At 44.8% G+C, this 25,663-nt stretch overlaps 1 protein-coding gene across 1 annotated transcript in view; it reads right to left on the bottom strand.

The window, feature by feature from the left end:
* Map1b (microtubule associated protein 1B) overlaps positions 1-23,602 on the bottom strand; it is a 102,620-nt gene extending 79,018 nt beyond the window's left edge. Inside the window, exons 1-2 of the mRNA XM_052743446.1 lie at positions 23,328-23,602; positions 14,964-15,065 (exon numbers count right to left, since the gene is read on the bottom strand). Of these exons, the coding sequence (XP_052599406.1) occupies positions 14,964-15,065; positions 23,328-23,511 (286 nt within the window). The 5' untranslated portion in view covers positions 23,512-23,602. The remainder of the gene's footprint in view (positions 1-14,963; positions 15,066-23,327) is intronic.
* Positions 23,603-25,663: the final 2,061 nt, after the last annotated feature.

Raw genomic sequence — 25,663 nt, 5'->3', positions numbered from 1 at the left:
TTAATCACTTTACAGAGTGGCCAACAATTGATTGTATCAATTTGAACAGAGTCAGATGAAGCCGCTTTCCTAACATTTCTTAACATTTCCCCAAAGGGTTAAAAGCACTACTCATCACTATAGATATTTTCCTTTTTAAGAGTGTGTATCCGAAAACCTGAAAAACAGAATATAACATACTTGGTGAAATATCGGTTTATAGTTCAAAATATCTGCCTATTACTTAGAAAAAGAACACTATGCCAGAGTTCACTGTAGTGTCACAGGTCCGTGATCTCAGCACTGACTGAGACGGGAGAGGATCGCTGTAAGTTAAAGGCCAGCCCGGTCTACATGGTGGGACTAGCCTCAAAAGAACAAAATACAAACAAAAGAGAATGTTCTAATTACCATGTTGTTCTTTTCAATAAACGAGAATAACTGAAATGAATGAAAACAAAGTGAGTACGTAACTCACTCTTGCGATGATGGCTTTTGAGTTATCTCAAAGATTACAATGTGGTGACAGCTTTGAATGGCAGATTTCCACAAGCAGATTCTATTACACAATGACTGCTTCAACTTAGGTGGAGTTACAGTGGGTGACGTGGGGACAGATAAGAATATGCTCTTGTCCAAATGTATGAGTCTTTGAAAAATTTATGAAAACACACAAAACCACCACGACCAACGACAAACACTGCCACGGTGATTTAAAGTGAAATGATGCTAAAAGGTACAGCAGGGGAGAGGGATCCCAGGAGAAGAAAAAGATGAACAACGAAAGCACAAATTTAACCATGTTTCACCTAAGGAAAAAAGTAACAGGTAGCATTCGTGGATCATTTAATATGGTCTCACTATTTCCACCCTTCACATGGCCCTTAGCCTCTGAATACTCATAATCCTTTGTAAGACAGGACCATCAGAAAGGAAACCAAGGAACAGAGAACTGAAATATGATCTGGAGTTTGCATTTGAACCTGTGTATTCAGCACCAAGCACTTGTCCATAACTGTTCTGACTCAAGAAGGCTGGAAAGGCTTGGACTCTAGTCCTTCACACCTGTCCACAATTCTAGGCTGCAGGACACATTTCAGTGGAAACTGGTACCCATTTCTTGAGGCTTCTTCCTCTTAAGAACCAGACAGAGCTGGGTATAGAGGAAGCTGCTGTGGGCATGACTATCTGAACTGAGCGGGTATTTCAGGAAAAGCCCTTGGAAAGGGAGGCAGCTTTTGGGTGAAAACTCAGGACTCTAGTGGGGTACGGTGAGATTCTCGAAGGAGGCAATGAAACCTTGTCTGTTGACACATGCTGAGCCTAGATGGACATTTCCATGTCCAGGGAAAGAACAAACAGAACTCCAAATGGGACCTTTGAAAAAGGTCTACAGGACAAGATAAAAATAGTATTGGAGCCGGGCGGTGGTGGCACACACCTTTAATCCCAGCACTAGGGAGAGGCAGAGCCAGGCGGATCTCTGTGAGTTCGAGGCCAGCCTGGGCTACAGAGTGAGTTCCAGGACAGGCGCAAAGCTACAAAGAGAAATCCTGTCTCAAAAAACCAAAAAAAAAAAAAAAAAAGAAAAAGAAAAAAATTGGCCTGAGAGTTGGTGGAAAATTATATCTCAAAAAAAAAAAAATGCTTTCTCTAAGGAACAAGGTGAAATTCTGGAAGATAACTAAAATCCAAATATATATATATGGCAGACATCTCTGTGAAACGATAGGGAACCACCCAAAGTAGGATGAGCCATGATGCAAGGGTGATGCTGACCTATGGGAAGTCAATGGTGGAGATAACTGGCCTGGCAGAGACTGGACCATCATCACCTCCTAAGCATCCTGTAAGCAAATACAGGCAAGAAGATGCAGAGTAATTTATCTGCAAGAGCACAAATCTACTTAGCAAAGGTGATTAAAGCTCAGAGTCTCTGTCCCAGCCACCTGCTAAGGGCTCTGCCCACTGTTCTCAGCAGCTAGCCATTGGCCACTTGCCTTGGTCAAGTCTCCGAAAGTTAATAGTTTGTAAATAAATACCCTCCTACACCTTAGTGTTTAAAGGAAATTGATCACAAAGGAACTGTTGATAATGTAAGTAGTGACTGCATATTTTCATTTTCTAATATAGCTTATTTTCCATGCTAAGGTGATTCTAGTGTCTTGAGCCTGTGACAGCTCATGACTCATCACTGTGCCCTGGTAGGCCTAGTTCCTGGCATTACCCTAAGGCTCTTTAACCTAAAGCCTCTTTGTCTCCATGGTTGAAAGATAACCGCATTCCTTCTTTCTTACAAGCCTGTTGCAGCCGGGAAAAGGGCCACATCTGAAATTTGGAATCCTGAAAGATTTTGTTCTGAAATCTGCTCTGTGATTAGTTTAAGGTCTTTGGTCTCTTTTTCTTATTCAAAGTGTGTTTTTCTTTCTTCCTTTCCTTCTTTTTGAGTTGTAAATTGGAACTTCTGTCATGTTTGTTGATAACTGGTTTTCAATTTGTAAAGGAGCCTGCTTACTAGGCATAGAAAAATCCACTGGCTGGGTAAAGTTTGCCAGCAGTGAAGCTTCTAAGCATAGAATCCTATTTCTAGACGGACCCCATGAAGTGAGTTAATTTGACACATTATTTCATTTATATTTATATGCTGGAATGATATTCCAAAGGCTCTAAATAACCTCTGCTCTATGTATAAAACAATAAGACAAAAAAGCAGACAGGATATAATAGCATCTCTAACTGACCACGGTGTACGACTTATTTAAGAAACAAACACTGACCTCAGGCTAGGTGTCTAAAAATAACCCAAACCAATATTATTTGTAGAAAACACGGCTGTGATTGGAGAGTGGGGAGACATGCTATTAGAAAGAATGGAACGGAGAGATGAGAAACGAGAGAGAGACAGATGACATGGGGGGATGAAGGGCTGGCATTTCTGAGAGCACAATGGAAGAACAACAGACAACTGGAATGCTAGGTGGGGCTGTCCCTGTTTGCACATGGCACACGCCAACCGAAAACATTTTTTTCTCATAAGTAGGAGTATATTCTAAAATCACAATAAGAGGTATATTTTAGCAAACACACTAATCAGTGATAGTTGATTATCATTATCGAGCATGGTGTATTGTCATAGCAGTACACGCTACACTTCCACACAGCTGCAGTTCAGGTGTTTACACCAGCATGGACAGAAACCCATGACGTTCAACTACGACGTTAGGGCATCCCTAAACAATAGGAATGTCCCAGGTCTGTCACAAGCTTATGGAACCTCTGCTGTGCACGCACACATTATGATTCATGGGCATGTAAGTGGCTGCAAAATGAACTCTTAAAAATTGTAATTTAAAGATATTTGGGGCAGTAAGCTTTTGAAAATAATTTAGTTTTTCATTCCTTTCACATCAGCGGTTCTCAACAGGTGAGTCGAGACCCTTTGGGGTTGGATATCAGATGTCCTGATTATCAGATACTTACATTACGATTCATAACAGTAACAAAATTACAGTTATGAAGTAGCAACGAAAATAGTTTTATGGTTGGGGGTCAGCACAACATGAGGGACTGCATTAAAGGATGGCAGAATTAGGAAGGTTGAGAACTATGTTGTAGATCCTGGCTGAATTTTGTGTTTAGTGGCTTCTTAAAGGATCACGTGATGTAGAAAACAACTATGTGCTTTAAACATTACTCTTCCATAAGGAAGGCACATAGGAAGAATGAAGGCGTAGCTGAGACTCAGTGAACATGCCTGTGGTACATGGATCAGAACAACACAAATACAGAATACTAGGGCACATTCTTCAAACTCTGTGGGTTTCAAGCTACGTAAGAGACAGACATGGTCCCCTTTCCACCCACCCTTTCTCTCTGCAGTAGTTTTAGCTCTTCTGTATCATGCAGAACCAGTGAATCCTCAGAAACATTAGCAGATCCAGAGAGAGCCAAAGCTCTGTACTGAAAGACAGTCACAGTAGTGCTGAAGTGGCCACTCACTGGGAGCCATGACACTGGCCACACTCCTTCTGGTCTATGGAGGAATTACCACCATGGTTCATGCTGGGGGCATGAAGGTAAGCAGGCTGGTCTGAGCCTGCATTCCAAACTGGAAGCAAGGTGTGTTCTCCTCTTGAGTGAGGGTGTCTTTTGGCCTGTGTTTCCAATAAATGATAGTGTTCGCTTAAAGGGAGAACTAAAGAAGAGAAAGGTAGAGAAATCTGCTGTGGAATAATCCTTCTGCACACTGTGTGAATATAAGTCACTATGGTTGTCTTAATAAACAAACTGACTGGCCAATAGCTGAACAAGATAAAGTTAGGCAGGAAAGCCAAACAGAATGATGGAATGGGGAAGGGTGGAGTCTGAGTCAGAGGAGTCCCCAGTCAGACAGAGAACAGGTCAGACATACAAAATGGGATAGAAGTAAAAAGTAAAAGCCATGAGCCTCGGGGCAGCACATGGATTAATAGAAATGTGTTAAGTTGTAAGAGCTAGTTAGTAACAAGCCTGAGCTATTGGCCAAGCATTTAGAGTTAATATAAGCCTCAGTGTGTTTATTTGAGAGTGGCTCCAGGACAAGAAAAATCCACCTACAGAAATCTCTCTGTCTCTCTCTCTCTAAAGCATCATTCTAGAAAGAAGGAATAATGAATTTCCTTATAAATAATAAATTCATATTTACTACATATAGTTTATATCTTAGGCTGACATTTAAATTGATTTAGGGATTATAAGTCAATTCTGAGATATTTGCCTTAAAAAAAAACTGTTATCATTGGATTCTAAAACTTGGAAAAGAAAAATCCCAAGGAATTATCATCAGAACCCTTGAATGACTGGTCACCATAGTGTCATCTATACACATTATCACCAATGATGCTATTATACATAAATTGTTTCTTTCAAACTTTAGCACACTATGCATGTTTTGCTGTGAAAATACAGTAATATCATATAGGTGTTAATAACATAATCAAATTAAGGGATGGGACAAATTGAACCAGTACCTTAAAGGTCTCAGATGTAAGCTGGGTGTGGTAGTACATGCCTTTAAAGCCAGCACCTACTCGGGAAGCAGAGGCAAGCAGATCTCAGATTTTGAGGCCAGCCTGGTCTACTGAGTTCCAAGACAGCCAGAGCAAAACAGGGAAAGCCTATTTCAAAAAAGCCAAAACAAATAAATAAATAAAAGGTCTCAAATGTCAATAGCCAATCATAAGCCACATTACCATAAAAATCACTTTTCCGTTTGGATAATCACAGCTTTGTGGTGATGATCACCTGAATGCACATTGCTGGTAATAATCTGATTTGAGCATGGCTCCCCAAGGGTATTCATATCTGCATGTACTGACTTGTTAAATTATGCTATGCTAATTGATGGTTCACATGACAAGATACGCATAACTGGTCACGAGCATTAAAACGCAGGCCATTCTCAATTATGTACAGCCAACGAAGTGCCTGGGACTTCGAAGCCTCAAACTACGGTCCATCCCCAAATGTATACGCTGCAGGCCTTCAGCCTCCTTCCAGACACCTGTAAATAAACAGGCAATCTGAGGTGCAAAACAGCACCACGCACCTCAGTGCAAGTTCTTCTTTAAGGGGAAAGGACAACGAAGCCATGTCCGATGTGTCATTGTGTAGATAAAACACCAGTGTCCGCCATATTGCAAACTCAATTAAGTTTTATCTGGTTTGTACTTTCTACAAAGAGAAATAAGGAAAGGCAAGGGTCAAGAGTGCCCATCCTGGGAAGTCAATGCTCTGAGCATCCTAAGGTTGTGGCTCTTTCCTGATTGATGTCCTAGTAGATGGGGCAGGCAGATTTTCTAAATAAGTTTGTTTTTTTTTTTTTCTCCCATAGGCCTTTTAAACCTGGTTTTTAAAACTTATTAAGCGGAATAGAGGATAAACCCCTGTCTGCATTGTGTTAGTGTTCACGGTGTGCTGGGTTACAGAACCAGGAAGTGGGCTCAGCAATCAGCTCCACCCTTTTGCAAACTGTTCTTCAGAGCCTGCCACAGAATCCCACAGAACTCTTGTCTATTGTTTTGATTACCTGAGTGTTCTGCAGGACATTTACATGGACCTAACGTAGTTTAATCCCTCTATTTTCAGAAAAGGAAAGGACACAGAAACTTTCCAGAAAGCTCCAGGGCTGACAATGAATAGGCTCCCATGCAGCCAGGGCTGCTACACAGGTCAGACTTTTGGCCCCTCCGAGGAAGGGAGCGGACCCGCCCTGTTGCCCCTGACAAAGGAGCAGACCCTGTCCAGTGTCCACTATAGCCGCAGGGCAGTGAACCGGTTAATTCACATTTATTTCCATGGAACTCAGCTCTGTCACAGTCACCCCTGGTGTCTCCAATTCTACCACGTTTATAGCACTCAGGCATGAAGGCAGCTAGAAATCAAGTGCCTACCTCCAGCCAGAGTTTTGTTCTTACGTCATTTCAGAGGTTGTGAATCCTTAAAATAGCTCTAAAACAGTTTCAAACTAGGGCATACTTGAGTTTGGGTTCAAAATGTCCCAGGTCACAAAGAGATGTCAACATCTATGTCTCAAATGGCATAGATCATATATTTTGGAGCATATCCTATGCACATGTATTTTTAGCATAGCCTCAATGAAAAGAATTTACCAGGCTTTCTTACAAATTTCTGATTTGCACACACTGTAAGCTTAGTTGTCTTGTTTATGAAAATAATTAGAACCAACTCTTGGGCTAGGATTTATCAGTAAGTTGTCTTATGCTTGCAGGGTTCCAAACTGAACTGTGCTTGCTGCCTATGTTTTTAATGACAGACCAACCGCCTGACAATGGGAACTATCTCAAAAGACATACCACAAAACATGAGATTGTACCCCTTCCAGGGGACCAGAATAAAACTCTCTTTTCTCCTCCCCACCCCACCCCACCCCACCCCACCCCCCACACGCTGCATTAAACTAATTACACAAAGCTTGAACACCTTGTAGGGCCCATGGGGCATCACCAAAAAAATTCTCTCCTGACTGAACCGCACTACCAAAATTCTGAATTTTTCACTGGGAAATTGCTTGGAATTCTAGTTGTGAGAATAGTCACCCCTTATCTAAGCAGGCATCCGGTGCAGCCAGTGTAATTAAAAAGCAGTTTGCACGGCTCTTTCACAAACTCCATCCTCCAGGTGAAAGCCTGGAAATGCTAACGACCCTGCAAGATGGCTACAGAGCTGTTCATCATGATGGTATTGTTCACCTAGGCAGCAGGGTATATTAGTCCAGCCTTAATCTTTTGCTATCAGTTTTTTGTTTGGTTTGGTTTGGTTTGCAACATGACCTGTGATATTTTTGCTGATTTTCAGGAACCCCAAAGCAACACTGTGCAGTGTGCTGAGCACTCAGCTAGTCCTTGTCACACTTGCCTTGTGAGGCTCCCACAGGAATCTATGAATTTGGGCCAGAGGCTCCACTGTGACTGTTCTCACAACCACTGAAATCCCCACCTTGTTAAGTAAGGAAAGACTGGCTTAAAGCAAAGGACAGATGTAGGGACTTCCCCACAAGACAACAAAGGCAGTCCTTAGCATGCTTTATTTTATCTCGGTCCCTCCAAACCGTGTGGCAACAGTTAGGAGCAAACTCCATTTGACTCTTTTAAACTGAGGTGTGGTACACTCTGGTGCTTGCTTTTAATCACACACTTTTCCTCTCAAATCACATGTGGATTCTCTTGTCTCATTTTTCTGTGAGCCTTCATCTCACTGCTCCTAAGTACAGGCAGTCCTTTAAGCCCTGGAAGAGTTGATTAAAGTCACGTTATTTTTGTCTTGTTTGTGTTAGCTGCCCAGGCCCTGCAACTCATTTTTTAAGGTGCTTCCCCAGGCAGGGGTACTTCTTACTTTCCCACATGTCTCCAGGACCGAGGAAACACGACTTCACACACAATAGTGATTACCCTCAGACCGCAGTGAGAAAATAAAAGCCGGGAGCCCTGGAGGATGATGTTTGGAGATACTTGATCGTTGCCGCGGTAGCGGTTAATTAGTCTTGGGTTGTGCTGCTGGGGGCGGGGTGCTGGTACCTGGGCAACCTTTGTCAACATGACTAGACCCGGGTTTGAACAATCGAAACACAGAGTTGGTTCTGCTTTCCGTCTTCACTCCTGATTTTTAGGAATTAGAGTAAATCTCTCTGTGTCTCTGTCTCTGTCTCTGTCTCTGTCTCTCTCACACACACACACAATTTGTAAATTAAGACAGCATTTTTTTTTTTTTGTAAAATAGCTCTAAGTTTTGAAGGAATGAAGGATTTCTTTTCCTAACTAAATTATGAACAGTGGGGATGTCTTCTCCCTTCACACTTCTTTGCTTATTAATAAGTACTCAGTATCATTTGCCTGAAGTCCCAGACACAACCTTTCACTTTGTGTCTTATCCTTTATCCTGCCATTCTCTCTAGCGCATCACCACAAATGCAGAACATGGCCCCACAAAGACCCAAAAGGTGGCGGTAAGCAAGCACAGGGCGGGGCTGCCTGGGCGGTTCACTACTGTCCTGTGCTTTTAAAACCTGAGTAAAACCATGGGCATTTTTAGTCCCTGAAAAGGAAGAAAAAAGCATGGAGGCCGCCTGCGATGCCGCCCTTGGTGAGCAGTGACAGCCAAATGCTCCGGACTGCACTTAGCTGGACTTGATGGACGGCTGCGCCCAGGCAGCCCACTTCCTGCCACCTCCCTGCCTAGGCCGGTCTGTATCGAGTAGTTCCACGGTGCCCATTAGGAACCCTTGAGAGCCATTACTGTCGGCAGACTAAAACATCCTTTCTACTCAGGTTTAAAAAAAAAATGTGAGATGAATGGTTATTTCTAGGTGGTCTGAATGAGCCATCATTAACTCCCTGAGGAATGAAGGCGCCCGAACACAGCAATGACATGATGTTTTTGCCTTTATGTTGGCCACACCGGTGCCAAAGAAGGGAAATCACCTAGTGTGTTAGGATGTGGAAATAAAAAAAAAAAAAACAAAAACTCTGGGGCTGGAGAGATGGCTCAGAGGTTAAGAGCACTGAATGCTCTTCCAGAGGTCCCGAGTTCAATTCCCAGCACCCACAAGGTGGCTCACAACCATCTGCAATGAGATCTGGCACCCTCTTCTGTATACATAATAAATAAATAAATCTTAAAAAAAACAAAAACAAACTCTGAAATGTCAAAGCTGAGAGGAGTGCGATCTCACAGGAATTGAGTCTTGTGCTATACCCACCACAAGATCCTGAATAGCTTGGCTCTGGAACTGTTTTGAAAATTGCGGGCTCTAGGCTGCTGTCTGGACCCTGCAGTCTGAAGGGGAACAATAAGATGGGGGGCAGGTAGGGCCAAGGGGTGCTAAGCACACAGCCTTTCCCTGCAAGGGCTAGGCAGGCTTGAGCAGGAGGGCCAGGCAGGAAACTAGAGATTTGCATTAAAATAACTCTTTCCCAGGAAGCACCCATTGACCTCAGTGAGTATTAAACTGAGGTCTGGTTATTTCATGAAAAATAAGACTTGTCATTTTAACATCAGCGTTCCTCCTGTCATCTTGGACAATGACATAATGAAAAGGAATGAGCGAGCCATGTGGGCATGGGGACAGGGACCCTGCCCTGTCTATGTGCCTAGAACAAAGGACGCGGCAGGACAAAGCCTTGACTTTCCGGAGGTCACAGGTTCCCTGGGTGGTGAAGTCAGTCCCTTGAATGCAATGGGAGCATGGATTGCTGTGCTTAAAGGCCCAGAGCAAGGCTGGCAATAAATCCATAACTCACCATCGTAGAGCAGTAGTCTAAGCACACGCAACGAGGCCATAATTCTACGTCATGACTAAATATACAGGACTAGACACAGAAATATAGCAAACACATCCTAAGAGAATAGTCGTACCTTTCTTATGGCTCTGCAGGCAAATGTTGGTCATGAGATCTCAACTCATTAATGTGAAAGGAAGAGAAAGACTGGCCTGCCCGAAATTGAAAGGCTTGGTTTGAATTCTCTACCTTCACCGATCTGGAAAGGATATTTTCAGCAGTCACCGAGCACAGACCTAAAGACGCTCACCTGCAGTTTGTCTTTCATCCTCTACAGGAAAGACTTGAGTCCTTAAACAGAACCGCCCAGGTACACATTTCAAAATCAGTCGCAACCGTACGAAGGCTTTTGTGAATGTGATCCAGTAGCTAGCAGCGATCAAACCAGGCACTGAGTGTAAATATACCGAAGTCATACTATTGATTGAGCTGAGTGAGAAAACAAACCACAGGAAATCTGAGTTTCTTAAAATTGGCAGAGACTGTAGTCACTAGCGTGTCGAAGAGGAAATGGTGGTGGGATGAAGAGGATGAGGTCTGAAAGGGTGGGTCACCACAGGAGGGGAGACAGCTTGGGCTCTCTCCCTCTGTCAGCGTCCTTGTTTCCGGTGTGGTCGGCCACGTCGCAAATGGTCTAACCTCTGCTCGACTCCTCACTACTCTAGCGCATGGCCTTCATTTTGCTCTGGTATCCAAAGGACTGAGAGCAATGTTGAAAACATATCTGTGACTAACCTCAAAGAATCCCACCCGCCTCTACATAAAAGGAGCAGCCGCATGCCTTCTGAGAACGCCGAAGGCAACTCTTTCTGAGGATCATCATTAATATAAGTTAAAAATGATTAGGAAGGGAGCCAGCCACACTGGTATTTCCCACAGACAATAAGTCACCCAGAATTTTCTCTGTGAAGACGGGAGATGGCTACTCATTTGTATTTCGTTTCCCACAAGATAGTTCTCAATGCGTTTATGCACATGAGTTCAATTGGTCTTCACGAAAACTCCACGAAGTAGAAGTAAGCATTCTGATTGACAAGCGAGGAAAGAGACACGAAATGTTTGAGGGTCCAAGGTCGTTCAGAAAAAAAAAAAAATCCGTGATAGAGCTAAGAACAACTGTGGGGAACTGGCTCCAGAATCTACAGCTGTTTCCTTGTGCTGAGGGCAAGGAACTGGGTTATCAAAAATTTTAACTATTTTAAAGAACAGATAAAAGTGACAAAGTGAGAGGAAAGAGGATGAAATTGGTGTCTTCTTCCTTTGGGAAATGACTTCCTTCCTTCCTTCCTTCCTTCCTTCCTTCCTCCCTTCCTCTCTTCCTCCCTCCCTCCCTCTTTCCTTCCTTCCTTTTTTCTTTTTTTGTATGAGAGGCGTGTCTCCCCTCACAGACCATCATGGGATACTTTTTATGCCCTGGGAAGACAACTTCCCCCATAACTGTCTGCACCAAGGACTACAGTTAACCCTGGGGAAAAAAACCAATAGGAATGGAAGTGAATAGAATTTTCTGCATCATGACAACCCTGAGCTTCTGTAGAAAGTCTTGTTGATTCTCACTCCTGGAGATCTGCAAACAGTGACTCAAATTCAACATCATTAAGGCACAAAAATCATACACGAGAACAAAAGCTTTGTGATGGCGTGGGGATTCAGAATAGAAGGGCTATCACAGGTTGCTCTGTGTTGAAAGACCCAGCTGCTGAACTGTCTCTTCGGTCAAAGACTAGGCTGTTCTCTCAGGACCACTGTACCGACTAGTCCAACTCTCACATGGCCAGAAAGCTTCAATCAGGGAAAATCTGTGGGGAATGACCTCGGTACACAGCAGGAGTGTGCTGAGTGATTGTGAGGCACGTCCATGCTCAGCTGGTTTGAGACACTGGCACAGACTTCAGTGACTGATCAGTTCAAAAATTATAGTCTGCCAGTGCTACAGGACTTCAAGACCTCTGGACTGATGTTCTGAAGGATTCCCACTGTACCAATCCACCTAGTGTACAGAAAGCCACCTACATGCCAGGTCCCGAATGACAATTCAGAGCAGTTTTGAGTGAGATGTGATTTGACTCCCATTGAATGCCAAAGCCACAGTGCCAAGTCTAAAGTAGTATGTATGAGGGCCTAGTTCCATCTACAAGGTCTGTCCTTTGCAATTAAGGCAACCACCAATTTTTCATATATGACCTCTGATTCTTTTTTTTTTTTTTTTTTTTTTTTTGGTTTTTCGAGACAGGGTTTCTCTGTGTAGCTTTGCGCCTTTCCTGGTACTCGCTTTGGAGACCAGGCTGGCCTCGAACTCACAGAGATCCGCCTGCCTCTGCCTCCCGAGTGGTGGGATTAAAGGCGTGCGCCACCACCGCCCGGCCGACCTCTGATTCTTAAAAACAACCAGCATAAATGTACAATGAATCTGACTTCCACATGAGCCCTTGCCTACTGAGTCACGGATGGTAACAAATATTCTTTCTACTGTAAGACTGCTAGCTAAAAACTCACTAAACCAAATGAATCAACAACAAACAACAACAAAAAAGGTTTTTTCTGTTTTGTTTTTTGGGTTTTTTTATTTTTATATTTTGGTTTTTATGAGACAGGGTTTCTCTGTGTAACAGCCCTGGCTGTCCTGGATCTCACTCTGTAGACCAGGCTGGCCTCGAGCTCACAGAGATCCGCCTGCCTCTGCCTCCTGAGGGCTGGGATTAAAGGCACGTGTCACCAACACCTAGGGTGCAGGACTTTATGGCGCTGTGCATGTGACTGCTAAATGCCTCTTCCTCCCCTAAGAACAGAGGTGTGACAGAGGTCACGGGTGTTCTGCTCCTCACTTCACCTTTTAGAGTGCATGGCGTGGGTTAGGTTCCATTTAAACAGTTTTAAAGGGACTGAATGACTTTGTTCTGTTGTTGTTTGTTTTTTTAAAGGAATCCATCATTCATCGTATTCTTTATCTCTAAATAGACTTAGACTCTTGGAACTCTAAACGAGGAGGCTCAGCTGAGTCCACTGTAAGTAGCCTGAGAAGCACAACTCGGCTTTTAGTGAGACTCAAGTGAGTGGGGAAGAGAGCGCTAGACTTGAACGCTCCTGGAACCAGACTAAATTTCTCGAGTGTGTTCAGGAAACTTCAATAAGTGTTTCCTTGAGCTCAAAGTAAGGGTGGTCTTGCTATCTCCACCCACCCCACTCTGTGTTCTTACCCTTTACCCTCTTTCCACAACACACCTAAGGTTCAATGTGAACTGTGCTTTTCTCGTCGACAGATTTTAGAGTTTGGATTAAAGATTTTTAGATTTGGGGGCTAAAGATGCCAAGGCCCCAAACCCCAAATCGAAGACTTTTCCAGTCCCAACCATTTTAGGGAAGGAATATTCAAGCTGCAGTAGAGTCTTGGTTAGAAAACTTCATGCCTCCACAGGGGCACCATTGCATTGGCTTTGCTAAGAGGGACGCTGGGGCACGGAGGGGCAGTCCTAATGTTAACTCGTTCTGCAGCTGGCCAGAACGGAAGGACACTGTGCATCCAGCGGCAGTCCTCAAAGCCAAACACTGCTAGATCGGTGACCTTCTTACAGCAGGTGACAGCAGGAGGGAGGATGGACAGGGTACCTCAGGCTAATGTGGCAATTTGGAGAGATTTCTCTTCCTAGTCTCCAAGGGTAGTCCAAGTCCTTTAGTCCAGAAAGTGTTAATGCCTCAGCAGTTTTTTTTTTCAATCTTTCATTTTGCAATGTACATTTGTCATCATGTAAAGGCAATCCAAATGTGAACATATACAATGAAAGCCACATGTTCACAAAAGAAAGAAAAAAGTCTTACAGAACAGAAAGCCAGAAGAACCTACAGGGAGGCACAAGTGCTTGGCTTTTACTTGTTGGCACAAACATATCTTTTGTGAGATAGTTACAGAAATAAAAACAAAACAAGATATAAAACCAAAACACAATAATGAGCAAATACCTTAAGCTGTACCCAGCCTTCAGCAAAGTACTCACTCGCTGATGGTCCCTAGATAACGTCCTCCCCACCCCCCACCCACCTCACCCACCATCTTCTCTACGTTTTTTATTAACGTATTCAGTTCTGTGCCTGAAAGCTATAGTTGAGGTTCACTGAAACGTACGGGGTTTTATTCTAATCTCCAATTCAAGAGGAAAAGCAGGGGATGGTCCCATGGCCATATTACCGAGTTAAGAATGACTCATGAGGGCATCAACATTCCACAGAAGTGGTTTCGAATCTCAGTACACATGGGATAACGGCATATGATCTAATCATCTAAAAAGTCCAACCTTCATTCCTGATGTTCTTCAATCCTGATGTCAGTGCCAGTAAGAACTCAGAGAAGAGAAGCATATAGACAGAGAACTCTTGATTTTATGTAAGATTCAAATAATAGTGAAGAAATAAAATGTAGTATCGTTTCAGTGGTAACCCCTTTGACAGAAACACCTCGACTTAGAAAGTTCATGAGCCAGAAAACTGTTTTATAATGCCCAAATGGGACCAAATGGGAGAAAGGCATTGCTGGCAAAGGAAGATGAGATGAATCTGCCTAAACCATCACCAAAGCCCAGCCATGTGGGCAGGGCACGTCCTCATGGAGAGGCCTGTCAGGGAACAATTCAATGTCTGTGTCCTTACCTTTGATTCTCTCTTGTTGTGTTCTAGGCTGTTTGCACAGTAGCTTGGAATATCAGACTCTTCCCCACCCTAAGGAAGACTTGTGAGCTGAAAACATCTTTTGCGTCTGAAATGCCAGGTGTCCTTTTTCTTTCTAGAGAAGGAACTTAGAGGATCGTAGGAGCACCCAATCTGTACTCATAGCTTTGAATAAAATAAATATTGAAGTAGTCTGTAACCCCTTGAGGTCAGAGACATTGAAACCAAAAAGGGAAATAACCTGGACTTTGAAACCTCTCACCTAGAATCCACACCATAAATAACCCACATGGCAATCAGTTACATTCTATTTTCTTAGATTGCGGCTACTGGCTAAGGTCATTGACACAAATAAAATACAGAGAACTCTGTAGCAATGAGAAGTTTTGTTTTGTTTTGTTTTTTTCACATGCTGGCGAAGTTTTCCCAACCAACGGTCACTTCCCCCATCCTTTCAAGTTCTAGGCTAACCATTAACAGAAGCCTCACCTGGAACTTCAGGAGAAAATCTTGCAGAGTGTCGAGATACAAAAAGTTTGAGTTCTTGGTCCAAGTTGCATTCAATCAGGTTTGTGTCCCATGATCGGATCCCTGTGGAGGAAGAGGAAGACAGTTGGCAGGCTTCCAGTGAGGCATCTCAGAGCAGGTTTGGAAAGCATCCCTACAGCAGTGTCTCAGGCCTCTTTCTGGAGAGTCCCTTGACTAGCGGTGGATGCTCACAAATGGAGAAGGGGAGATCCCTCCACTGAGACACAAGGGAGGGAGAACGGACAGTGGCCTGAGCTTCTGCCCTTCATAAAATGTAAATACAGAGCTGCCGGAGGCTGGAAGGAAACCAGTTATTAGGGACATGGCAGCCAGGAAGAAGGGGAGAAAGGGTAGAAGATGCCAGTCCTGGCTAAGACACTCCAGATGGATCTTAGCTTCTCCAGGATCCGTCACCAGGTGGCCAGTGTCAGTGCAAGTGGAATGGGCTGCCACCATTAAAGCCCAGGCCTCTGGCTTCCCAAGGATGCTACTGAAGTGTGCTTGTGTGGTTTCTTCCTTTCACTCATTTTCACCTTAGTTTCTTAAGCCCTGGATATCAACCCCAAATGGTGTGATCTTCAGTGAGCACATGGAACTCAAGGCTTGGCCCGGGAGTCCTATCTGTCACTTCTTTCATTTAATCAGCTTGACAGGGAGTGTTTTCATTCACCATTGTGAGTTGTGCTGAAATTTTTTTTAAATCCAGAAGAAGAAAAAAAAAAAAAACAGAAAAGTGGCACCTTCTTATACTTCCTAAGACTCTGATGGAATTGGGAGTGGGCATGAACTTCCTTGTGTTAGCCTAGAAGGAACAATTAGGGCCACAGTAAGCCACAAGCAAGAATGAGAATGATGGGGGCTGGAGAGATGGCTCAGAGGTTAAGAGCACCGACTGCTCTTCCAGAGGTCCTGAGCTCAATTCCCAGCACCCACGTGGTGGCTCACAGCCATCTGTCATGAGATCTGGCGCCCTCTTCTGTATATATAATAAATAAATAAATCTTTAAAAAAAAATGAGAATGATGTGGTTTCCAGCACTGGCCACACCTCCCCCTCCTCATCCCAAAGGGGATGCTTCAGAGGGAGCACAGAGAACATCAAGTTAGGAGAACACTGGACAGCAGCCAGGGAATGCTGCGAACCCCAGAACCCTAGCCAGCGTATGTGTATGTGTATGTATGTTCACGTGTTTGTGTGTTCACGTGTATGTGCTTAGACTTTCCTCAACAGACTGCTCATGATGGAGCCAGTACATAGCACCATGACTGTACACTGGAGTGAACATCCTAAACTGCCAAGGACCAATTTCTGAACCAACAAATATTTATTATCCAACTCCTAAGAGAGGGGCTAGAGCCCTTAGGTCTAACTCTGCAAGTGAACTCTCTCTAACCAAATGGCCATTGATTGATTGATTGATTGATTGGTATTTGTGCCATCAGCCTAGAGGGTTTAAATGGCAGTGCAAGAAACGCACCTCTAAATCCTTAATGTATGCCTGTATTTAGCACCATCTGTGGTTGATTAAATGTTCTTATCTTAGGAATAATCATATGCATTATAATATAATAGATATATAACACATATATTAATTATATGTAATATCTTGATTAAAGATATACTAGATATATATCTTAAAAGATTGTGACACTCAGTTCACTGTACATGTAAAGGTATCTTCAAATTCATTATCTTTTTTTTTTTTTGAGATGGGATCTTACTACATAGCCAAACCAGCCTAGAACTCACTCTATCTAGTCCAGCTTGCCCTTAAAATTGTAATTCTGCCTGGCGTTCGAGGCCAGCCTGGACTACCAAGTGAGTTCCAGGAAAGGCACAAAGCTACACAGAGAAACCCTGTCTCGAAAAACCAAAAAAAAAAAAAAAAAATTGTAATTCTGCTGCCTGAGCTTCTAGATTGTTGGACAAAGACATTTTCCATCAGGGGAATATTTTTCAAACAGTTGTATGCCCCTTAAAGGCAGAATCTCTCATAGGAATAATGGGAAGAAGTCAGATAAGAAAGAGTTAACATCCCCCCAAGTAGCATTCCTAAGGAGAGGCTAAATTATAAGGGAAAATTTTATGAGTCTCCCTGGAAACATTAAATGGCCTCAGTTTGCATTTGTGCTAATGGAATATTTAAATTTTAACAAGAAAGGCATGTTGAGAGTTTGTGGGTCTTTTTAGTGGAGAAATGATAAACGGCTTCTTTTTGTTCCCCGCAGAGCTTGACAGGTTGAGAGGTCTGAATTCATTAGAATATTTTACTTCAACATATACACTCTATACTAGCCGCGTGCAGAAAGCCATTGAGTTCCCGTCTGAGCAGCTTTAATTGGAACTGTTGACAGAGCTCCATTTTGTCTTCTGGGTTGTCAAGCTGGGTCAATAAGTTAATAATGAGACATATGCATTTAAATTAAATTCATACTATTTTTCCATCTTTGTTCTAAGTAACATCTAAATGGCTACATTATTTGAATGACTTCATCTGGGGTTAGGCAGCCACTCGCTCTTGAGCTGTTGTTCATCACTTCCCCATGTCACAACACAAGTGGCCAAATGTTCGCTTTAGATTCATCGATGTATTTTACATTTCTAATTTGACAATAGAAAAAAGAGTGCTAAGCCTTAAGAAATCCATTGCGTTAATTTTTAAATTAAACCAGTAGACAGCTGATAAAAATAACTTCCCGTGTGTAAACTCCCAATGAAATTAAAACTTCAAGGTTCGTTTTTTTTTTTTTTAAATAGCTATTTCCAGCCAAAGTACTTATTAATGATGTACAATCACTGCTGGAATTTATAAAATAAAGATTACAATGGACTTCCTGCTTACTTTAGGTGGAAATGAACATTTTGGAGCCCTATCAATTTTGGAAGTATGAGACTTAGTAATAACTTGGTCCCTTATGCTGGATATTATTAGTAAAGACTCTCAATAAAGATTGACTGCTTTTTATTAAACTTGTAGATCTGCCCCCTTTATGCTTAACTGGGGGCAAAAGTCCCTGATGCTGATAAGCTCTTCTCACGTTTTCCCTCTGGACTCCATAGCCAGAGGGGATGCCCAGGTGTTAAGAGGTTCTGAAGAGATTCGGAAGCAGGGAAACCATGCTGTATGCCTGACCCTTTTTTTTTCTCATGATCCTCTATTTCTAAGGACAAGTTCTTGATTGAGGCTTTGATTCTGTAGCAGTAAAAGGGCTTCACCCTGACTGGATTACCCAGGGGCTAACTACCAGAGCCGCTGGAGGTAGTAAGCCTGTGTTTCAAATGCCTGGCTTCAAGGGGCATCTGGCGCTCGAGAATGCTCCTGGCTGCTCCAGGATTCTGGCCCAGCCCTGGGAAACAAGCACTATCAAGGTGTCATCCATCCCAGGTGAACAGAAAGCCTCCAAGCATCTTTTCTCTTCGGTTCTCTCAGCCCATGTGGTAGCCGTGCACAAAGAAGCCGCCACGCACGTGGTTTTTAACAGATGGAAAAAGAAGCGGAAGGGCATTTCCGAGCACGTCGAGGTGAAGGAGGAGGAGGAGGAGCATCACATCCTCCGGGGCCTGCAAGCTGGATTGTGCCAAGAGAACCCTGATCTTGTAGGAATGTTTGGTTTGATAAAACCAAAAAAGCACCTCTCCTTTAATGGATGGAAACTGCGTATTCCTAATAAAAAGCAGCAGACCAGAGAAAGGAAAATGAATGGGCCACACAGTGCATGCCAGTTCTCAGGGGTTCTATGTGATCGTTGCTCGGGCCTTTCACACGCCGTTTTCCTCAATGGGTCCGATTTAATTGTTCCCTTTGAGAAACAGGCTTTTGAGTATTTCTTGTAAATATCTGAACGGTCAGCCTGTAATCCTATGATTCTGTTTGGAAAACGACACTAAAAGGTAATCTGAACCTTAAATAGAAGCATAAATCCAGAGAAACAACTAAAAAAAAATTGCTAAGCAGCTTTTTAGAGAAGATTTCCCAGTTTTCCTTTCACCCAACCTTTGGTTACCTCTTTACAAAGCCTGTAATCTAATGTCGGTCACATATTCCTGTGTGATGCAAAAGGCATCTTACAGCACATCATTTCAAAGCACTGACCGAGAAAAACTCACTGTCTTAGATAACATCTTGCAATAGAAGCAAACAAACCGTGATTTAGAAGAATTTATTTCTTAATCTAAAAGTTGGACTTGACTTTAAGAAGTGAGCTCTCAGGGAAGATTAACAGGAAAGCATCGCTTTAACGACCTTCCATTTGGGGACTGACCGGCTTGTGCTTCAGCTTGGATCACAGAGCCCTTAGTCGGTAACACCAATTAGGCAGTGCAGGCAAAAAAAAAAAAAAAAAATCCATCTGCCTTCTGACTTTGGAAGTGTGAAGACGAATATAATAAATGTAACACATTCTAGCATCTCTTTAACTCCCACCATATATGGTTTTCACTTTTTTTTTCCTTGCTAGAAGAAAACGAAAATTAAACCCCAAACCTTTCTCAGGTTCTTCATTTTCTGGTCTACCATTTTGGACAGAACATAATGGGGAAAGCAGCATCAGGCTGTTACAATGTAACCAGCTCAACTTACATCTAAAGATGCAAGGCAGTGGACATTGCAGTTATCTATCTTCTCATGAGCACATCTTGTTTAGTTCCAATGTCACCTAGAGGGACAGCTGCCTTATAAAAGTAATTGAAAGCATCAAACTGACCCTTAGTATTCATGAGATGGTTTGGTTTCTTTAAAAAGAATGGCATGAAACAATGAAAATTCATTGCACCAGGCTTTAAATTCAGTTTGCCAGGTATTGTTGTATTGAGCCTAGATATTAAAATATACCCAAATGCCAGCATTTTGCTATAAATAAGGACATCAGGCTAACTCCATATTGGGGCCAATCGGGGAGAGGCAAATGAATCCGTTGGTGGTGGCCACTATGGTTTGGAATCAAGTCCTATATAATTACATCAGTGTAGCTGGACCAATGCAAGGAAGCACTATTGTTTGAAGCTCTGGAAAAGAAATGATCAACCCTGACTTTGACTTTGTGCTCTTCTAACACAGCTGAGCAAGTAAGAGTGACCATTTTTCTTTCTTGATCTCAAGAAACACTTAGCATCCATACTGGGGCGTTTCAGGCCGGTTGCTTTACTGCATTATTTACCAACCCTCTGCAGGGGTCTAGACTTTTTTTTTTCCTTTCCAGAGTGCCCTGGGCAATCAATCAGAGGGCAAACACGCCCGTCTCTAGGGTCTCCAACTGCACAGTGCCTTGGTTTGGATGGGAAAGGAAGAGGAAATAAGAAAGGCTAACAGATGAGAAGCTGTTTTCCCAGCCTGCAGGCAGCTCACAATCAGAGCTGAGGCCCCTGGAGCAGCTCCATCTTGCTTCACATAATGTAGCCCACAGGCACCAGCAACAATAGCAGTGGCATCGGAGTGACCTCTGGAGGAGGCCCAGCTGGGATCTGCCAGCTGAAGCTGCAGCGCGTCATGCCAAGGAAACAGAGCCTGCCTCCCTGTTGCTAAGTCATCTCAGACTCTCTGAAAAGCTGGGAAGCAGGATTTTCACTTATCCATGAAAGGCTGGCCAGTGTGAGCTGCATCGGAGACCCCAGGACCCAGGAGAGCACTCTCCAGAGGATCAGCAACATCTGTTACTACCCTGGAGGAAATGGCTGCGCTCACACACTTGGTTGATTCTTAATGAGATCGATACAACCATTTTAGAGATCCACGCTAAAACCTGAGCAAATTAGGGAATTAAAAATCAGAAAAGCATGGTGATTGCAAAGTGAACATTGGGGTTGGTGGGTGGGGTGGTTTCTGGATTGTTTCTTAGCTGGACAACGCAGGTGTGCTCACTTTGTGAAAATTCAGTGAACTGCTAGCCCATGATTTGTGTTTTTTCCTCTCTCACTAATACTTAAATTGAAACTAATTTTTTTTTAATGTTTTGAAGGCAAATCTGGATTTTAGCACTAAACGCTACCAGTGTAAAGTGAAGTAAAGCTAGGACACACATCACAGAATTCCTTGGCTGCATATTTTCTTCCAGGCTTGAATAAACCCTGGAGTGGAACACCTAAGGGATGGTGAGACCAGTAACAAAGCAGGAAGATAATTGTAGTGGGAAGGTGATGGCCGAGCCACCTCCCTTTACGGAGCACAGCCCACAAGTGGATGACCGTACAAAGACAAGGTCTGAAAACGGCCGGCTGAATCTTTCCCAGATGATAACCTGCCTGTGCTACCATCTGACCCGGTCAGGCAAGCTGTGACACTGCGGTATTGACCCTCCTGCCACTGCTTTGCGATATGACCTTGAGTCTGTCCCTCACCCTTCCTGCCTCCTTGGGTCCCCAACCTCTAAAAATGGGCGTGATGATTCCTCTCCTGGCACCACAGTGGATGGAATCCTGAAATTTTGGAGATGAAAAGGCACTTCTTAATATATTATTTCCCAGCAAGGCTACCTAAAGAAAAATGATTTTTAAAACACCCAGCCATTAATTTCCACAATAGCCACACCCAAAGTCAGTACGTGTGAGTTTTCCCAAGGAGAAAAAAAATGTGCAAATAAACTAAGTTTGAGAAGCAGATCAAAGGCTCATAGTCTGAAAATGAAAAATGAGACGTTCAGATAAAGCATTCCATTTCTGAAATCTCTTATTCTTGATTTTTTCCCCCCGAATGAAAATCATGACTGGCTTCTGCTCACTTTTTTTTTGGTTCTTTTTCGTTATAGCTGAAAAGGAAAATCCATGCTTTAAAGTTAAACAAAAGAACCGGGTCTGCAACTCCAGTCCCCACCCTGCAGCCTTTTGTTCTGGGGGACAAGTGGCCATTTCCAAATGCAGAGGCAGGTGACAAGCTTTTGTTTATTTATTTATTCATCTAAACCAAAATCATTTCATCCATCTTTTATTGGTGTGACTGCGAGCGGGAAAGGAGGGCTGCGTGAACGCCCTTTGTCCGCCTCGGGCTGCCGTAGAGACCGCAGTGCGGACTGCACCACGCCCACCAGCCGGTGTCTCCTGGCAGAAACGTTTCAGCACCACCCCGAGAGAATAGAGCGTTCAGCTCAGGCTGGCGCTGTACGGGGACTGGGCGACCTCTGCCAGGGATGAAGGGAAGGATGCAGAGGGGGGCGGAATAAGGCAGAAGCCGGAGCTGCCCATCGGGGGAGGAGGGGGGCTGGGAGCGCAACAAAGCGGCTCACAGCCAAAGGTGGGCGCAAGGCCCCCGACCGCGGGAAGCTCGGGCAGAGCGAGCTCCGGGCCAGCCGGGGGCGCCGCAGTGCGGGGGCAGGTGCGGGTGCCCGGCGCGGGCACTGCGGCAGGCCGGGTGGGGCTGAAGGGCGGGCCGATCGTTGCCCGCCCCAGACTGCGCCCTCCCGGACCCTCCCAGCCCCGCCCAGGGTTCCCCGGGAACCGCTATTCCGCCTCTGCAGAGCCCGCTCCTGGTGCGCGCAGCAGCCCAGGAGCTGGCCCTACCCTGCCATCCCCTCCTCCCATTCAAGCTCTGGTTCCTGAAGCTGAGACTTTTCCAAGAAGCCCACCCTGCAACCTGGGGCCCCATTGTCCTTTCTGAACGCTGAAGCCAGGACCTCGGGGGCAGGAGCGAGGCCGGGCTTCGTCTGGGAACAGGGCGCAGACGGGTTCCATGCCTGTGTCCTCGGGGGAGGGGGGGACCGGGCGTGGCACTAGGACTAGCCTAGTCATTCCCAGGAAAGAAAGGATCGGGAAGTTTTAAGTCAGGAAGGGCATTCTCCATTCTCAGGACGTGTGTGTGTGTGTGTGTGTGTGTGTGTGTGTGTGTGTGTGTGTGGTGTGTCAGGGGCGGGTGGCACGAGGTGGCTATGATAAGGACGATTCCCATGCGGGCCTTGGCACATGGTATTTCGACCCCAGGTTTTCGGGTAAGGGGAAGGAGGGTCCCAGCCTTCGGTTAGGGCGAGAGGGGAGCTGAAAAGATAGGTTCTGCTGGGTCCACCCCACCCTTTCTCCGCCTGCGGTTGCGGTTTTATTATGGCCTCCGCTCCTCTGACACCTGCATTTCACTGAGCACTAGAGGAGGTGGCCAAGTCGGCGGTAGCCGCAGACCTAGCCAGGTGACCCATCCCTCGGGGCTATTAAAGACTCTTTCTCTGGATCTCAAATAGAATAATTTGGAAACTAGCTCAGAAAAGAGTCCAGATGGAGTGTGGGAGGTGGCCTAGAGAGGCGTGGGTGCGGGGCGCGCGGGAGAACAAGGTGGCCCTTGCGCCCTGGGTGGGGTCGTTCTGGCGCATCTCCCTACGTACGTCCCTGGGGGGCCGCGGCACTGCTTACCCAGCTCGATGTTGCCGATGGCACGCCTCAGGTGCTCTTCGGTCACCGTCTCGCCGACCACCACCAGCAAGTAGAACTTGCTGTCTAGGAAGCGGTGCGACAGGCTGGGCGAGGTGGACGCCGCCGGGTTGGCGATGCTGCCCGATGGCTCCGGCTCGGTGGCTTCCACCACCACGGTCGCCATCCTGCCGGCGCTGCTAAAGCCTAGGCGAAGTGTTCCTCTCCCGCCGCTCCTCTGCTCTGCGGCAGGAGAAAAGATTATCTCCGAAGGTGCTGTCTCCGCTCCGCCCCCTGCGTCCCCCCTCCTCCCGACGCGCAACGCCTCCCCCTCCGCCCTCTCCCGGCGCGGAAGAGAGGAGCCGGGAGTGAGAAGCCGGGGAGGCGGTGCCGTTTATATGGAGACTAGGCTAGGAGCCTGGGAGGAGGAGGAGGAAGAGGAGGAGGAAAGGACCACCCGGCACATCCCCGTGGTGGTTGCCTCCACTCCTCCAGCCCTTGGCCCAGGGCTGATGTCATCTGCAGCAAATCATTTCGCCGGCGGCCCGGAAGCTGGAGGGACGAGTTGTGTGGACAATGGTCTGGGCAGGGCCAGGAGCCAGGCTCTGGGGGACCCAAAGAACTCAGTTGTGTCCCTGAGGGGGGCTCGCACCACGCCCCTTACATACACACACCTCCCTTTCCCCAAACCGTCAACCCTCCGGTACTAGAGAGGGGATGACTTCCTGTTTCTGAGTGGGAGTATGTCCTGAGTCCCGAGTGCACATCAGGCCTCTGCCTGTGTTCCATCCATCATGAAGTCGGAATTTGAGTAGCTGCAGCAGTTACAGTGGGCGCTGGATGAGGGTACCCCACTCAAGAAGACTGGAACCTGTCTTTTTGACCTTGTAGATTTAGAAAGGCGTATTTATAATTTTTTTTTAAACAACAGAAATATTTATCACCTTCACTTAAAGGATACTTTGCAAGCCCTAAACCTAATTTGTTCAGGCTTTGGAGTCTAGTCTGGAAGGACTAATGCTGAAAAAGAACTGGCCTTTGGTGCTCATGGGAAATGAATGAGAAGAGGCAGACATATTATGCTAGATACAGATTTCTTTTTTTAATATGCTGAACAGATAGCATCGAGCATAACAAAGAATAGAGAAGATACTGTCTCTGCCCAGCAGGGTTACAGTGACTATAATGTGCTTTTCAGTTCCTTGGGGATACAGAGGCAGAATTATTTTGTGTGACAATGATGTCTTTTAAGATACACATAGCTTTGGGAGTTTTTATTGCTTTTGTCTATATTTAGAAGAACTCATAATAATGTTTCTAAAGGCCATCATATACATCCATTTCTCACAAATCTAATGAATGTTTCTGTCTTAGGACAGGCAGGGAGGGCAAACACTGTATCATTAAAAAAAACAAGATTAGAGTTTTCATGAAGAAAGTTAGATGGAAATAGTGGTCAATACCCTTAATATTGGAGTATATACTAGTTTTAAAATGACAATTGGAGGGGCTGTAGCTCAACTGGTAGAATGCTTGCCCATGCCAGCATCATAACCACTGGGCAGTGTAGTCCCAGCACTCAGGCTGTGCCGGCAAGGAAGATCAGAAGTTCAAGGTTATCCTCAGCTACTGATGAGTTCAAGACCAGCCTGGGATACATATGACCCTGTCTAAAAAACAAAACAAAACAACAACAACAAAAAATACCTATTGTAAGATTTTTCAAAATAACCCAGTGTCTTAGGTGTTGACTGCCATAACTTACTAGTTACATGCCTTTTGCCCTGCTTCTTTCTTGAAGCCTGGATAGGCTATTTGGTGGGCAGCCAAAGACTATGCTAGTCTGGTCAATGGAGACTAAAGATAATGTCTGATGTATGGCATTAGGGGTCTGCAACAAGCTTACTGCAAAGATTTGGCCACCAGTGAACAAAAACTGTATATTTAAGTGGGAAGCTGATGGATGTTTGGTGAAGACAGTCATTTACTCTTCGGTAAGGGCAGAGGGGTGATCCATGGTGAGGGTGAGGAGGTGAAGAACATCTTTGCAGAAGTCATCCATCTAATGGCTTCATCTAGTGAGTTACCTCCATTTCTCTGAACTACCATTGCTCCTATGCATGTGAGAGTGTTCATGTTTCTTTTTGTCACGAATTCCTGTGAGACACTGGTGGTAGGAAGATTTATTTCTGCTCACAGGTTCCTAAGTTTCCGGCCATGGGCTGCTGCTTCCATTTCTTTGGGCCTGAGGTAGGGCCGAACATCATGGGATGGTGGTGCATGTGTAATGGAAGGGCTGCTCACCTCCTCACAGCCAGGAACTGCTTCTTCCTGTTTCT

This window comes from Peromyscus californicus, unplaced genomic scaffold, assembly GCF_007827085.1.
Source record: "Peromyscus californicus insignis strain IS unplaced genomic scaffold, ASM782708v3 Scaffold_18__1_contigs__length_77618521, whole genome shotgun sequence".
Taxonomy (NCBI): domain Eukaryota; kingdom Metazoa; phylum Chordata; class Mammalia; order Rodentia; family Cricetidae; genus Peromyscus; species Peromyscus californicus.
Note: the sequence above shows the minus strand (reverse complement) of the source record. Positions and strands in the feature narration are given on the sequence as shown.